Source organism: Microsporum canis, genomic scaffold (genome assembly GCF_000151145.1).
Source record: "Microsporum canis CBS 113480 supercont1.2 genomic scaffold, whole genome shotgun sequence".
Classification (NCBI taxonomy): domain Eukaryota; kingdom Fungi; phylum Ascomycota; class Eurotiomycetes; order Onygenales; family Arthrodermataceae; genus Microsporum; species Microsporum canis.
Window position 1 is genome coordinate 3,173,870 of NW_003299168.1, and position 15,344 is coordinate 3,189,213.

The 15,344-nt window shown below is 50.2% G+C and overlaps 6 protein-coding genes across 6 annotated transcripts; 5 read left to right on the forward strand and 1 right to left on the reverse strand.

Annotated features, from left to right (window-relative positions):
- Positions 1 to 1,041: 1,041 nt before the first annotated feature.
- MCYG_02645 (N,O-diacetylmuramidase) lies at positions 1,042 to 1,809 on the forward strand (the record flags this gene model as incomplete). The annotated part of the gene is made up of 2 exons (XM_002849665.1): positions 1,042 to 1,218; positions 1,276 to 1,809. 2 exons carry the CDS (start codon positions 1,042 to 1,044, stop codon positions 1,807 to 1,809), a joined length of 711 nt encoding a protein of 236 aa, XP_002849711.1.
- A 636-nt stretch (positions 1,810 to 2,445) lies between these two features.
- On the forward strand, positions 2,446 to 7,241 carry MCYG_02646 (conserved hypothetical protein; the record flags this gene model as incomplete). The annotated part of the gene is made up of 3 exons (XM_002849666.1): positions 2,446 to 5,415; positions 5,472 to 5,765; positions 5,805 to 7,241. 3 exons carry the CDS (start codon positions 2,446 to 2,448, stop codon positions 7,239 to 7,241), a joined length of 4,701 nt encoding a protein of 1,566 aa, XP_002849712.1.
- A 1,551-nt stretch (positions 7,242 to 8,792) lies between these two features.
- Positions 8,793 to 9,861, forward strand: MCYG_02647 (UPF0010 protein; the record flags this gene model as incomplete). The annotated part of the gene is made up of 3 exons (XM_002849667.1): positions 8,793 to 9,038; positions 9,107 to 9,418; positions 9,481 to 9,861. 3 exons carry the CDS (start codon positions 8,793 to 8,795, stop codon positions 9,859 to 9,861), a joined length of 939 nt encoding a protein of 312 aa, XP_002849713.1.
- A 309-nt stretch (positions 9,862 to 10,170) lies between these two features.
- MCYG_02648 (conserved hypothetical protein) lies at positions 10,171 to 12,022 on the forward strand (the record flags this gene model as incomplete). The annotated part of the gene is made up of 3 exons (XM_002849668.1): positions 10,171 to 10,751; positions 10,814 to 11,060; positions 11,129 to 12,022. The coding sequence occupies 3 exons, from the start codon at positions 10,171 to 10,173 to the stop codon at positions 12,020 to 12,022; spliced, it is 1,722 nt and encodes a 573-aa protein (XP_002849714.1).
- A 300-nt stretch (positions 12,023 to 12,322) lies between these two features.
- MCYG_02649 (conserved hypothetical protein) lies at positions 12,323 to 12,890 on the reverse strand (the record flags this gene model as incomplete). Its single annotated transcript, XM_002849669.1, has 2 exons — positions 12,323 to 12,436; positions 12,498 to 12,890. 2 exons carry the CDS (start codon positions 12,888 to 12,890, stop codon positions 12,323 to 12,325), a joined length of 507 nt encoding a protein of 168 aa, XP_002849715.1.
- Positions 12,891 to 13,434: 544 nt separating this feature from the next.
- MCYG_02650 (phospho-2-dehydro-3-deoxyheptonate aldolase) lies at positions 13,435 to 15,192 on the forward strand (the record flags this gene model as incomplete). Its single annotated transcript, XM_002849670.1, has 6 exons — positions 13,435 to 13,456; positions 13,543 to 13,652; positions 13,715 to 13,778; positions 13,838 to 13,930; positions 13,995 to 14,046; positions 14,115 to 15,192. 6 exons carry the CDS (start codon positions 13,435 to 13,437, stop codon positions 15,190 to 15,192), a joined length of 1,419 nt encoding a protein of 472 aa, XP_002849716.1.
- Between the last annotated feature and the right edge of the window lie 152 nt (positions 15,193 to 15,344).

A 15,344-nucleotide genomic window follows, 5' to 3' on the forward strand; every position in this document is an offset into this window, starting at 1 on the left:
ATCTGGATACGTGGTGGACCAGAAGGGCAAAAAGATGGTTCCTGATCACCATCACCACCAGCCAAGCTCTGTTCAACTGGTTGTGGAACTTATTCTTCTTGGAGAGACCCTAAATATGGAGATCTTGCATGCTGAACGCCCCGTGTACCAGCAATTATAACCAGGCTTGACGATCAAAGCATCCAGCTTCCAGACTCGGAGCCTGCCGTCCAACAGCTTCAAGCCTAAGAAATTTTACGAGGACCAAAGCTTGATGCAAGGCTCTTGGCCAGGACATGGTGACAATGAGTCCACCCCACCACTTGGTAGCCTGATACTACCACAATGCAGGAGGATGTTTGCCGATGTCAAGGCAGAAAGCGGATATGAACCTTTTTCTCTCTTCTCCCTCTGTGACTTTGGCTATGTTCGGGAGACGATGATGGCTTCCCGGCAATCAAGGGCCCCGTCCGTCTTTACTCCGGTCTGGTCCTGGCTTGCAGTTACATAGTGTCAACTGCTCCATACTCCGTATACCAGTACTACAACATATTACTCCATTATTCACGACAAAACCCACCAAGTCCAGGACTATATTGCACGTGCAGTGATATTGCTTTCCGGACTGCCTCGAAAAACTTCTGCACTGCAACCCGACGATCATCTCGGGTCAGCTACGGTTTTTGCGGGGTCGAGCTTATATATGGTAATATATTATATGATTATATTTTAGACTCTGGCGCGAGCATGCTGAGTGGTTGCGCAACGACTCTGTCCTGGACAAAAGCTTTTTTCGAAGCTACTACATAGTATGCATGGGGCTAAGTTATGTATCAAATACGCATTTCCACTGGACATCCTATACGGGCAGTATCAGAAGGTACCATGCTCAACGAGTTTCGGCCTTCTCCAGTGTGGTGAGCGGCGTGGGGAATGGGATAAACAGTACGAGCGTCTTGGGGTATATATATCCTCTGGTTGCCCTACTGGATTTCTTCTTGTGCCAGCAACAAAACCAACAAACTCACAAATAAAAGGACTTCAACCGAATAAGTTATCACAATGAAGCTCTCTCTTCTCACCGTCGCCACTGTCGCTGGTGCTGCCGTCGCTGCCCCCGCCCCAGCCGAGGCCGATGCTCTTGTTGGAAAGGTCCAGGGCTTTGATGTCTCTTCCTACCAACCAAATGTCGACTTCCGCGCTGCCTACGCTGGTGGTACCCGATTCGTCATGATCAAGGTTGGTTTACACCTCTTTGGAAGGAGATATGAAAAGTACTAACATGTAATCGTTTAGGCCACTGAGGGAACCACCTACAAGTCTGCCACCTTCAACACGCAGTACACCAGTGCCACCAGCAACAACTTCATCCGTGGTGGTTACCACTTTGCCCACCCAGACACCTCCGCTACTGCTCAATGCGACTACTTCCTTGCCAATGGCGGTGGCTGGACCAGCGATGGAATCACCCTCCCCGGTATGATTGACTTAGAGGGCACCTCCGGTAAGCCCAAGTGCTACGGGCTCAGTGCCAGCGCCATGATCGCTTGGATCAAGGCTTTCTCCGACCGTTACAACGCCAGAACCGGCCGTTACCCCATGATCTACACCTCTCCTGACTGGTGGCAGTCCTGCACCGGAAACACCAAGACTTTCGGCACCACCATCCCACTTGTCCTCGCCCGCTGGGCTTCCAGCCCCGGAACTGCCCCAGGTGGCTGGCCATACCAAACCTTCTGGCAGAACGCCGACACCTACAAGTATGGAGGCGACTCAGAGATCTTCAACGGTGATATGGACCAGCTCAAGCGCTTCGCCAAGGGTGGTTAAATGCTTGACACCAACCTGTACATATGACGAGAGGGAGAGGAGGCGAGCGGGGGCAGTATATAAAGTACAACCTGCTTTGTATCTATCTCCGGTATATAGTATATATTACGGGAATTGAAGAATAAGATGTGACTAGAAAACAAAATTTATTGACATATCTAAAGAAGTAAATATAAGGGATCGTATCTTGTTGATAGTCCTTTGAATAATGCCGGAGCTAAAGCCGAAGTACCGGCATATCACGTGTATTACTTACTAATACGTTTTAAATTAAGTTCATAGTACGCGTTTAAATTAATCACGTGGTTACCAGCCACCGCGAAAAGTCGCGACTTTTTTTACTTTTGCGCGCGTCAAATCAGAAAAGAGGCGCGGAAAGTTGAGAAAGAAGATGAAGCGCAAAACCTCACGTCTAACTTGAGACGTCGAGTGTACCAACCGCAACTCTTCAACCAGCATTCTTTTTGTTTCTTGTTCTTCGTTCAGACCGTTTTTCTTTTCATTCTTCATTTTAGAATCGCGATACCTCTCTTTCTAATTATGTTTTATTGAGTTTTGAGCGTCTTTTGCTTCAACCTTGGATCGGAAGCGTTAGATCCACGCTTGTTCTTATCGGAATCTTTCGAACAGACGAAGATGGTTGACCAAACCTTTTCCGAACCTCGTCCTCCAACTCCTCCACGGACGTCTTTCTCGTTGAACGGAGATGTGTCCCAGTCTGCAGACGACTCAATTGCAATTGTGGCCCCTACAACTGCCCTCTCTCCCTCAGATGCCTCTTCACCACCATTGTCCAGCTCACGGTCGAAACGAGTCAACTTTTCACCCATGGCAAGCTATATAAAACCTCCTGAGCTCACGGATTACAGCACGAAGTCATATGTACGACTACGGTCTCTGCCACCTTCCTCCAGCCAGAGCGTGCCCGCCAAGTCGATCCTTAAATCCAAGACTGTGACATCCGACAATTTACACTCAGATGAACTCCGCTCCAGTCCATCCACCGACCTATCAGGGATGCTTAGCTCTATTATTGAGCAGCTGTCGGGGAGCTCTCATCTTTTGCGGAGAGACGCCTACACCCAACTGGTCGGCAGCCTTTCGGCTTATTGCGACCAACCTGATTCAAACTCCATTGTTGACAATATGGATCTCTTTGTTGGCTGGATCAAACGGGATATTAACACTACGCCTTCCTCTAACACTGACTCAGACTTCTCACTATCTCACCAGGCTCTGAACCTACTGAATATGCTTGTATTCAAACCCGAAACCTCCCCTCGAATCCCAGATGATTTCAAATCTTATATCCTCGATCGTGCCATATCATCGATCCAGAACAACGCAACTCCCAAGAATATTGTTATCGATTATATGAGGCTACTCAGCATACAAAACTTTTCACCCAAGATTCTTACCAGCTCTAGAGTAACTCGGCTTTTAGAGACAATTCGAGGCGGGCCAGATCGGGTTGGAGGGAAGGCAGTGACCGCTCTACGTCTCAATATATATGATCGATTGTTTTCTCAGGCACGCTCTGTGTTCACCACACATGCCAGCTTTTGGATGGATAACCTTATCGCCGGTCTGTTACATAAAGTCAAGGATGTCAGGTTAAAAGCCATCCAACTAGGCTTCCGAATAACTGATTCTTTGGGGCCGTGTACACCTGTTTTCAAGGCAATCGATGACGTCCTGAGTCTTCCCACGGAAAAGGGCAAAGACGCGAAATTCGTGAATGTGTTCTGTGATCGCTTGACCAGCATGATTGCGAACCGAGAAACTAGCTCACACGTACCTCAGATTTGGAGTGTCGTAACACTCCTTCTCCGTAGCCCTCGATGGCTGATAGAGAAATGGACCCACTTCAAATCGTGGATGTTGGTTATCCAACAGTGTTTCAATTGCAGTGACCCTGCCGCCAACTCACAGGCTCTTCTTGCATGGAATCGTTTAGTGTACGTGGTACAATTTAATGATAGTAACCGGAGTCAACTGGCCAAATTTTTATTCAAGCCCATCGACTCTCAACTGGAGAGGAAGAAGGCCTCAAAGCGAGGTGTCCACACCGACCAGGCGTTTTCCAGCTATTGCAACCTTCTTTACTATTCCTTCAGACCAGGAACATCATTTGAACGCCTGGACTTGCACTGGGCGGAATACATCATACCACCAAGCTCAAGAGTCTTGAAGTGGAGCTCAGGGAACGCATTGGGACTTTGTCGGATATTGGCCATGCTCCTATGGAATTCTCACCCCAAAGTTTGGGATGAGAAAAAGGCTATCGAGACTACAAAGGTTGATCCTGAGGATCTCCCCCGACTGGACTGCAAATGGGTTCGTTCCAGGATTTCCAAAATTTTGCCAGTATTTGAGACCTTGTTTGATCTCTTTATCGAGCATGGTTCCCCTATAGAAGAGTCTCCGGTTGGGCTAGCCTGGATTCACTTATCCCGAAGCCTTGCAGATGCTTCTAGTAAGGAAATCCAGCCTTCCGCGGAGACAATGGAAGCTGTTGGTTCAATACTCGAAAGTCTGCAGCGAATCTGGAAGACTGGAAAATGTTCCGTCTCCAGGGCTAAGGATGGAAACAGCATTTTCTTTAACCAATTTCTTTTCCTCGTCAAAACCATCATACCTACATTAGGGTCTGTTGCATTTACGGAAAAGGTGCTACTAAAATCCTCTTCGGAAACCTTCAGTATAGCACAGACCCCTACACACCGACGTCCGCACCCCAACGGTGTTGTCAGATCTCCCATCCTGCATCTTCTCCAACATTTATGCCTCTCCCCATACTCCACTACTGGGCCTCGCTATAAAGCCCTCCTCCGCGGTATTATTGAAACTGGTCTACAAGGCCGAACTTCCAGGAGCTCACGCCTGGAAATCTTACGCCAGGTTACCGAATTGTTACTTGGGCCCGCCAGTGAAACCCTCGAACTAAACCCTAGTTCCGTTGAGGAGGCCTGGAAGAGCATTTCGTCTTTCGCCAAAGATGTACTCGCAAATACTAACAATGACATGAATGCTATGGGAAAAGATGAAACTTCATTCCGCGATCATGATAAGGTTATAAAGATACTTGAATATGCCTCAAGATATGGCATCAATAGTTTCGAATGGTCTTCATTGTTTCGGTCATTAGTGGCCGTGGTTCGCAATGAAAAGGGCGATATCAACACGTCGTCGTTCATTGATGCCTTCACTAGCCGCCTACTGCGGGATGACATGTTGCCGATAAGTTGTGCTGAGATGCCTTTGTTTATGGAGCCGGTCTCCTTTCCTCGAGAGGCAGCTGCCGAAGAGCAGCCTGCCAACTTATTAATGAACCTGAAGAGCGGCAAACTCATCCAACCATTTTGTGATAAGCTCGTCACCCTGGCAAATGACCTCCTTTTGCATATATATCATACACAATCAGAGACACTTATCCCTGATATACCCGGATTCCTTGACGCTGTTTCTCAATGGCTTGAGCGGTGTCCTTTGAACTACCGCATTACTTTACTTGAGAGGCTACAAATGGGTATTGCTCCATGGTTAGCAGATACAAGTAAAAAACTGACCACGGAGTCAGGCCTTGATAAGGCTGTATTGACTTCTGTAAGATACTCTTTTATCCCCTCATCATAGTTATAAACAATTCTAACAAGGTCTAGGCTCGGGCTTTGATTTCCACAACTCTTTGTAATATTAAATCTCTCTGCAATACCAACAGCGAGGCCCTAGAGCGACTAGAATATCTTATAACAGCTGGATTTGAATCACACCATAAATCCATTGTCAACAAGTTCATCTCCATGTGGAATGCATCCTTCGGCTTAGAAGAGAGCCTAGCATACCCGCCATCGTTGGAATCAATCCTGCGAAAACTGAACCCATACGTCGAAATTCAACTCCCTTCTTTCCCACAGCGTACAGGACTAAAGGTATTCAGAGAAATGGCATTCAATGTAATTTCATTTGACTCTTCAGCTAACAGGCAGACCTAGGCCATATCCCCGCCACCCGAATACATAAGCTCACAAGAAAATGTGAGAACTCCAACGCCAACTAAGGGATCCAGGAAAGAGGGTAGTAGACGTTCTTCCCAATCTGCCACAGATAGCAATACCCGCAGCCGTAAGAGGAGGCTAGCACAAAGAAATGGTACCTCTACGCCTAAACGGCCTCGTCATGACGATTCGCAGGTTCAATTTGTTACCATTGAGCCAGGTGATTACTCCGCAGGGCCATTAGAGTCGCAGGTCATGACAGAAAACCAGAAATCTGTTAGGGAAAGACAACAAAAGAATACTACAATCATGTTCCCCGAGATGAGCTCGTCCAGGCCAACATCTAGACGAAAATCTATCGAAACTCTTGACAGCAATGTCCCAACTCCAACTATCCCACCAGAGGCACCAAACGTTGAAGAAGAAGTCCAGTCCTCTCCTACGCCGGCTAGTAGGAGTCCACTTACATCGTTTATAAGTCTGGATTTAACTTCAATCCCATGGAGCTTTTCTACAAATGAAGATCCTCCTTCGTCCCCGCCGCAAACAGTACCCTCATCTCAAGTAATAGAGCCCACGGCCCATGAGTCTACTGCTAAAAGCCCCAATGAAATTTCAAACACCCTTTCCGCAGAGCCCCCTCTACCTAACAATGACGATAATACCCGCGCCCCCAAGCGGACCTCAAGGGCCAAATCCGGCGGACAGAGGGACCGTAATGGTGACGACAAGGGTGCTGAACTGGTCCCTGACTCGTTTAATGATCCCCTGCAAGAGCAGATTGCTTCTCAACTGGAGCAAGACCTTGAATTATCAATGGACCTTAGCGTATCTGATGCCAAACAGTCAAAGACAAAGAATAAACTAGGAAGCCGAAGGAGAAAGAAGAACGGTGGCGGCACAGTTTCCAGTACAAATCAGGTTGAGGTGCATGTACCTGAGCTGCCTCAGATTGTCGTTGACACCACGCCAAGTATAGACAACTCGTTCACAAGTCAAAAGCGGTCTGTTAGAAAGAGAACTAGCCCTTGCCAGACGGAAGAAGCCAGCCAAGAGGCCAATGAAAATGACCAACCTGCGCCGAAGAAGAGGAGATCCCTCCGTCTTCGTGGGCGGACGGTAGCCGATGAGGATGTTGAACCTGAGAGCGAGACTGGGGTAACTCAGCCCGTGCAAGCGACTGAAACTGCTCCAGGAGAGCCAGAAGCTGAGGGTGTAGCCAAAGACGAACCTGAAGCGCCTCGAACGCCTTCACGTACGGACTCGCCACCACACGGGCAGGCAACTTCGGGATTGTCTATACTCCAGTCCCTCAAATCCATCCTTGGCTCCCTAAGAAATGTCTCGTTTGGACGCTCTACTCTTCGGGAGCTAGACGATGTGATGTTTGATATCAAGGTGGAGGCACATAATGCATACAAGAGAGGCGAGTGACCTCTTTTGTCTCCTTGCTTTTTTCAGTCTTTTTCTTTCTTTCGGGACAGCCACGCAGATCCGTGTTATGTATGTATGTTTAGAATCGATCGTATACCCATTAGGAAAACAACATTACACCTCACCGATGAACAGAGTAATTACAAAGTAGTCCTTTTTCCGCCTCGCCCAGCGCCCTCCGTATGGAGCCAGGACACCACCCAAGAGCTGGGAGATACGAGATCGGTCAACACTAAAAATAAGCGTTAAACTAAACTATACGCAATTGAGCCTCCAAAAAAACACAGGTCGCATGCGGCTTGCCTGCTGGCTGCGCTGATTTGCTAGGGTGAGCGAGGGCTGATCCCCTGCGCAGCTGAGTGGGCAGAGCGGCAGAGGAACGGGCTGTGTGGGCTGGGATTCAGGCAGGGGAAGAAAAAAAGGGGTCTTCTCGCAAGCCTGGCTGCAGCTGGAAGAGATATCGGCAGTGCCAAGTGCCTGTTTGGGCAAACACAGAGCGTATCCTGGTGATCTTGAAGGGCAAGGCGGTTCATGGTTCGATAACTGACGTGTCAGGCATTGTTCAGGATGGAGATTGATCTTGGCCGGCTGCCTATATATATATATATATATAGACCTTGTATGTCCTTTCCTCCTCGTTCATCCATCTCTTCCAAGCAGTCCTGAGCAGCCTATCACTCTCTCCATTCGGCAACACTCTCCCAACAAACCTCCCATACTGCCAACATGAAGTTCACTGCCGTCACCGGAGTTGTCTTCCTCCTCGCCTCCATGGCCGTCGCTATCCCAGACGAGCCCAAGAACAGCGTTCAGGACGCCGAGGCCAAGGTTGCGGAGCCAGTCAAGCATCTGGCCGAGAGATACCCAGTCATCGAGAAGCGCAAGAAGGGCGGCTCTTCCGGTAGTCACCACGGCAGCAGCAGCAACAGCACCAAGTGAGTAACCCAGCTGGTCCCTTTTTTCTTCCTATCCAGATGGCTAACATGCTATCAACAACAGCGGAGCTGCCTCCACCGTGGTCAGCAACGCCGTCATTGCCGCTGCCCTCGGCGCCGCCATCTTCGTCTAGACAGCCTCAACAGTCGAATACCACTGTTAACCCTCCTGTTAGAGATCTTTAATCATATATATCATGTCCTCAGCGTCTCGTCTCTCCGTCGTTCTGTCGTCTTGATACCCATCTCCTATCGTGGTTGGCTCGAGGAATGAACCTGTAATGAACAGTTAGTCATAATAATCACACTTAATTCTACTTCTATACTTCTCTGTATATCTTGTCTCCGCATACACTATGTATGTATGCTTGTACTCTCGCCTTGTCTATAATGTGTCTGATTATTATGTTGGAGCCGATGAAGTCATCTTTTCTCGTGCCCCACCAAAACAGCCGCCGCAAAGCAAAACATCTCAAGTGTTTAATAGTTTCCATCAATAGAACATCTAACAGAACCAAGCCAGCAAGAAGAAGGAAAAGTTCTTGTGTACAGGTTGATACGCTCGTTCTAGTTCGTCGGATCTCGCTCGTTCAAAGAGCATATCTAGGGAGACAGGATGGAGCGCTCGAAGAAGCCCACTGCCATCCCCGTAGCCTCCTCCATCCCAGGGCCCAGCGTGTCCGTCCTCGAGAATCGGGTTGAAGCATCGCTTGCTTCGGGGGAATCAGTTACCGTCAACCTCTTCGGGGCTACCGTGACGTCGTGGAAGCTCGCAGACGGCTCACAGCAGCTCTTCCTCAGCGAGAGTGCACATCTAGACGGCTCCAAGCCCATCCGGGGAGGAATCCCTCTTGTCTTCCCGGTATGCTATATATCTACCTGTATTCGAACCGCGAGAGACCGGAAAGCGTCTGACTAACTGTGTACAAGGTGTTTGGCCCTCCTCCGAAGGAACATGCGACTTCTTCCCTCCCTCAGCATGGGTTCGCCAGAAACGCCTACTGGGAGTTCCTAGGCAAATCCACGTCCGAATCCGAAGGTGATGCCAGCGTCAAGCTTGATTTCGGCCTGTCAAAGGGCATGCTCAGTGATAAGTTCCAGAAGGACTGGCCGTTCGACTTTGGACTGGTGTATAGCGTCACCTTGAGTCCCCGGAGCCTGACCACCTCGCTGCAGGTCCAGAACAAGGGGACCGCATCATTCGAGTTCCAGTCTCTCCTGCACACCTATTTCAGAGTAGAGGTATATGCTCTCTTTATCCCTCTTGGACCTTTGTGTCTCATTGCTCAACGATTTCTGTCTAGGATATATCAAAGATACGCATTGCCGGCCTTAAGTCGAGATCATATGTTGACAAGGTCCGTGGAGCATCTACGTTCACCGAAGAGTCTGATGCCGTTGGCATCTCCTCCGAAGTAGACCGTGTCTACCAGTCCCTCGACCCAACTGCACCGGTGGCCGTGACTTCTGCGGACAAGCCCATCTTCTCGATCACCCGGGCATCGTTGAGTGACATGGTTGTCTGGAACCCATGGATCGAAAAGGCCAAGGGCATGGCCGACTTCTCTCCTGACGAAGCATACAAGAACATGGTGTGCGTCGAGGCAGGATCCGTGTCTGGATGGCAGACACTGGAGCCCGGCGACATGTGGGAAGGAGAGCAGACTATTCGATGCCGATTGTGAGAGAGCAAGTTGACGACATAATGATTATGAAGTAGTTTTGGTTATAGGCTAGGAGTTATATAGAAATATCACACATCTAGGAGCAGCATCTTGTCTATGTAGTAGTTATACTCACTGCGTCATCGATCTCCGGCTAAGATGCCGAACAAGATCCATGTTAGCCAGACAAACGAAAAATAATAAAAAAATTATTTCTCTTCATCCTCGCCTTGTTCCTACCTCTTCGATGGCTGAGATGTTATGGGCTATAATATCGAGATCCGCTCCCAACAGGCATAAGGAAATACAGAAAAAAGGAACCAAAACGCCATGACTATCGGCGAGCGCAACTCGAGAACTGCAACTATTACACCTCGACTGGACCTGGACGAGGATGAAGATGAGACTGAGAATGAGAATACAGACCGACGGAGGAGCACGCAGTCGCCGGAGGAAGCTCGCGATGAAGAAGCCCAGGCGAAGAACCAGGACAGGCCGGTAACATGGAGCTCGCTGCCCAAGAGGAACCAGCTCATCATCCTCACGGTCGCCAGGCTGTCTGAACCGCTGGCGCAGACCTCGCTGCAGGCCTACATGTTCTACCAGCTCAAGTCGTTTGATCCGTCGCTGCCGGACTCTACCATCTCGTCGCAGACGGGCATCCTACAAGCCGCCTTTACGGGAGCCCAGTTCGTCACCGCGGTCTTCTGGGGACGGCTGGCGGATGCAGAGTCCATCGGCAGGAAGAGAGTGCTGCTCATTGGCCTGCTGGGAGCATGTATCTCGACCCTGGGCTTTGGTTTCTCCAAGTCCTTTGCCACGGCGGCCGTTTTCAGGACTCTGGGAGGTATGTTGAACAGCAACGCCGGCGTCATGAGGACCATGATATCGGAGATCGTAGTGGAGAGGAAGTACGTATACATGTCTCTACGGAATCGTTGAAGTACGGACAAGAGCTAATGGATGCTATTAGATACCAGTCGAGAGCGTTTTTGCTGCTGCCAATGTGCTTCAATGTCGGGGTCATCGTTGGTCCCATCATGGGTGGACTAATGGCGGATCCCATCAGCAACTATCCATCCCTCTTCGGGCCTGGATCATGGCTGGGAGGAGCAGACGGAGTGTCGTGGATGGTCAAATGGCCATTTGCACTGCCGAATCTGGTCACGGCAGTCTTCATTCTCTGCTCTGCGGCCGCCATATCACTCGGCCTGGAGGAGGTAAACACCTTTACTTTCCCAATTTCTTTTTTATACGCGTATCATACGATGGATGCTGAACTCTGTAGACACATGAAGTAGCCCGGTCAAGGGGGGACATGGGCATACGGGTTGGCAAAGCCATATCGAGATACCTGGGTCTCTCACGGCACAGCGACTACCAGGCCCTCGACGGGCTGGCGGACCCCGATACTCCAGACTCCTTTGATATGGAGCTAGAGGGAAGAAGACCAGCCTCAGCCCAGAGACCGTTGAACGGCGGGAACACGGCTCCCAGACGGCGTAAACGCCTACCGTTCCGGAAGATATGGACTCGCAATGTCCTGCTCACTCTAGTGGCCCATATCTTCCTCAACTTCCACACCAGCGCATTCACCGCACTCTGCTTCGTCTTCCTCCCGACGCCTCGCGCACCCGAAAACCACCTGAGTTTCTTCCAGTTTGGAGGCGGACTCGGTATGTCCAGCTCAAAGGTCGGGCTGGCCACCGCCATAATCGGTCTCATCGGCCTACCTATACAGATATTCATCTATCCGCGCATCCAGTGGCGTCTGGGGACGTTAAAGTCCTTTCGGATCTTCCTCCCTTTTTCTCCCCTGGCCTATCTCCTCGCGCCGTTTCTTGTGCTGCTGCCCAACCACCCGTACATAATATGGCCTGCCCTCTCGGCCGTCATCTTCCTGCAGGTTGTGTCCAGGACCTTCTCCTTGCCCGCAACGGTGATTCTTGTAAACAATTCCGTGCCAGACCGGAGTGTGCTGGGCACCTTGCACGGAGTTGCACAGAGCGCATCCAGTGCGTCGAGGACACTGGGCCCCCTGATTGCCGGCTGGGGACTGGGGCTGGGGCTGAAACATAACATCGTCGGTGCCGTCTGGTGGTCTCTTGCCATCGAAGCATTCCTGGGATGGCTCGTTACCTGGACAATAGTCGAGGGAACCGGCTTCCAAAAAGCACCATGAAGTAGAGCAGAGAGGTAATCTATAGATTAACGAAGAAACGAATGAAACGAGTCATGCTTTCATATATTCATGTAGCTATGCACTATGATCTATCCGTGCATGTCGTATGTCCCATCTTCTTATCAGTCTGCCGTTTCATTTTTGCCCCGGCCGTTGAAAGAGGCCGTTCTGTCCCCCATTCCTGGTCGTTAAAGTGCCACAAGTATAATCATATGTATGGTCCTTTTCTCAACATGCGGCTTGTCAGTCGACACCGTCGTTTAACATCAACTGTGTTCGATCAGGACGGTGATCCAACTATCAAGCAACAGCGGCGGGCGGCAAGATAAAGGCCCGGATGGCCCTGACAGCGTTCCCTTCATGTTCTCTCAGAAGCTCAGTCGCTTTTATCTTCGTGAGGTCCAACTGATCGACCTAGTGTTCATCAGTATGCTGCCCGTAGTGATCGTACCAAAGTGACAGGTATACGACAGACCAGCAAGTTTACGTCCTCCGCAGCGACCTTGACCGGCTTCTTCTTGACCACTTCACCACTCGCAGCAGCAGCAGCAATCTCTCCCGCCGCAGTCGTAGCGTCCGTCCTCTTCCTGTCACCGCCAGCTGCGGCCTTCTTCGCCCCTCCGGCTATCATCTCGAGCCTGCTCATCGCCCTCCCGAGAGCCTCCTGGTCCGCGCTGGACGGCTTCTTCCCTCCGTCCTCGTCGGCATCGTCAGCCTCAGCAGCTGTCTTCGGCGCATTCAGAGACGACAGGGCGGCGGCGGCGGCGCGGTCTTCGGCGTTGGTGGGAATCTCAGAGGCGCCGGCCTCAGCAGACAGGCCGTTGTCATCTTGGGGAGTCGCTGAGCCCTGCTTCGCTTTCTCCGACATCTTTGGCCTATAGTTAAACAGCAATTGATGAGGAAGAGAAGACCTTGCAGGTTCGTATACGCTGTCCGTATTCCTGGTTCGTTAATCACTTTCTTATACATCTACAAACGTAGCGAGAATGCTTTTCTTAATAAGCCTCGTAGTCTTTTTTCTTGCACAAGCCACCCTTTTTTCCTTTCTATTTATAAAAACATTAAGGCGACTCAACTATAAGATTATATTAAGAGTCCGGGATCCTGACCGTTAGCCATTTGATCGAGGGACCAGACAAGGAAAAAGGAACAAGACGAGGCCCTTTCGTGCGTCCCTGGCGAGTTTCTCGTCTGGTCGAAGCTGAAATCTCAAAACTTCGCTCGACTTGCGTCCAATCAGCCTCGCATGCAGTCGAGTTTTTGAGTCATTCGAGAGTGAGAGAAAGAGAAAGCTTGAGGTTTTTCCCTTCTTCTTCTTGCTCATAAATATCTTGCGTCGTCGCCTTCTGTCGACTCTGTTCTTTGCAGTTCAATTTTTGGGTTGAAGCATCAGCCGCTCACTAGATATCATCATGGCCGACTGGACACCAGCCTGTGAGTCGTATATCCGTATATATATGTCTGTATATATATTTACATATCATTCTCATGGATGCTGATATGATCTTGTGTGTTTGAAGCGTGGAGGTCGAAGCCTCTCAAGCAGGAGATTGTGTATGAAGACCAAGATGGCCTGCAGAACGCGGTTCAGAGGCTCCGGAAGCTCCCGCCACTCGTAACTCCCCATGAGGTATGGCTAAAAAGCTGGGAGCTGTACGTCTTTGACTTCTTCTGCTCACCGGGGGTCGATAGATCACGAACCTGAAGCAGTGCCTGAAGAAGGTGGCCCTTGGTAAAGCATTCGTCCTCCAGGGGGGTAAGTTCTTCTCCGCCACGCCAGTCTTGTTGCCGGTAGCTGATGCAATCGAATGCCAGGGGACTGCGCTGAGCTCTTTGACTACTGCAACCAGGATATGATCGAGGCAAAGATCAAGCTGTTGCTGCAGATGAGTTTGATTTTGATCTGGGGTGGGTTCTGCGCCTTTCAAGTCGCGACTCGTCAGGGATAATGCCCCTAACCTAGAACGAACAGGAGCCAACAAGCCCGTCATTCGAATTGCTCGTATTGCCGGCCAGTTTGCCAAGTATGCTTTTTCGTACTCTCTTTCAGCCCCGAAGACTGGCGTACTTTGCTGACATCCTATTTGGACAGGCCTCGTTCGAGCGCAGTTGAGACTGTGGATGGTGTTACCATGCCCTCGTTCAGGGGTGATAATGTAAACGGATTCAAACCCACCCCTGAATCGAGAAAGCCTGATCCTTCCCGTCTCGTGGATGCTTACTTCCACTCTGCTGCAACTCTCAATTATATCCGTGCAGCCCTAGCTTCTGGCATCGCTGACCTGCACTCCCCCCTTGACTGGGGCCTGGGCCACGTCAAAACCCCTGCAATCAAGGAAAAGTACGAGAAGATCACGTCCAGAGTCACTGACTCGCTCCGCTTCATGAGAACCGTCGGCCTCGACACGGCTCGTGGTATCGAGACTGCCGATATCTACACCAGTCATGAGGGTTTGATACTGGAATATGAAGAGACCCTCACCCGTGCTTCGAGGAACCCAGTCGAGCCGGCCGGCAGCCACACCACCCAGCCTGCTCAGGCTGCGGAAAAGGAGTTCTATTACGATTTGTCCGGCCATTTCCTCTGGATAGGTGACCGTACCCGCCAGCTCGATGGTGGCCACGTTGAATTCTTCCGTGGAATCTCCAACCCTATCGGCATCAAAGTTGGTCCTACGATGCAACCGGATGAGCTCGTTGCTCTCCTTGACGTTGTCAACCCCGACAGGGAGCTTGGAAAGGTCACCCTGATCTCTCGTTATGGTGGGAGCAAAATTGCCGACCACCTGCCAGGTCACATCAAGGCGGTGCAGGCTTCAGGACACATCCCTATCTGGCAATGTGACCCCATGCATGGAAACACCAGATCTACCCCATCCGGCGTGAAGACACGAAATTTCACAGACATCTTGTCTGAACTGCGTCAGGCCCTGGAAATCCACCGCGCCCACGACTCATACCTGGGCGGCATGCATTTGGAATTGACTGGTGAGGCAGTCACAGAGTGTGTTGGTGGTGCTGCCGGTTTGACTGAAGATGGTCTGAGTGAACGATACACAACCTTCTGTGACCCCAGATTGAACGAGAAGCAGGCCCTTGAGCTGGCATTCTTGGTCGCTGGCTTCTACCGTGACCATGCGGTCGCCAACGGCACCGAAAGCCCTCTTTAGTCAACCGTTCCTTTTTCTTCGTCTCAGGTTAAATCTCTACGTGAGAAAGCTGGTTTAACCCTGATTATTCCAAGGAAAAAGTTGCGCATGGAGTTGGTTAGAGAAATGAAAAATGAGCAAAAACGATAATAATTGATAATAATAAATTGATA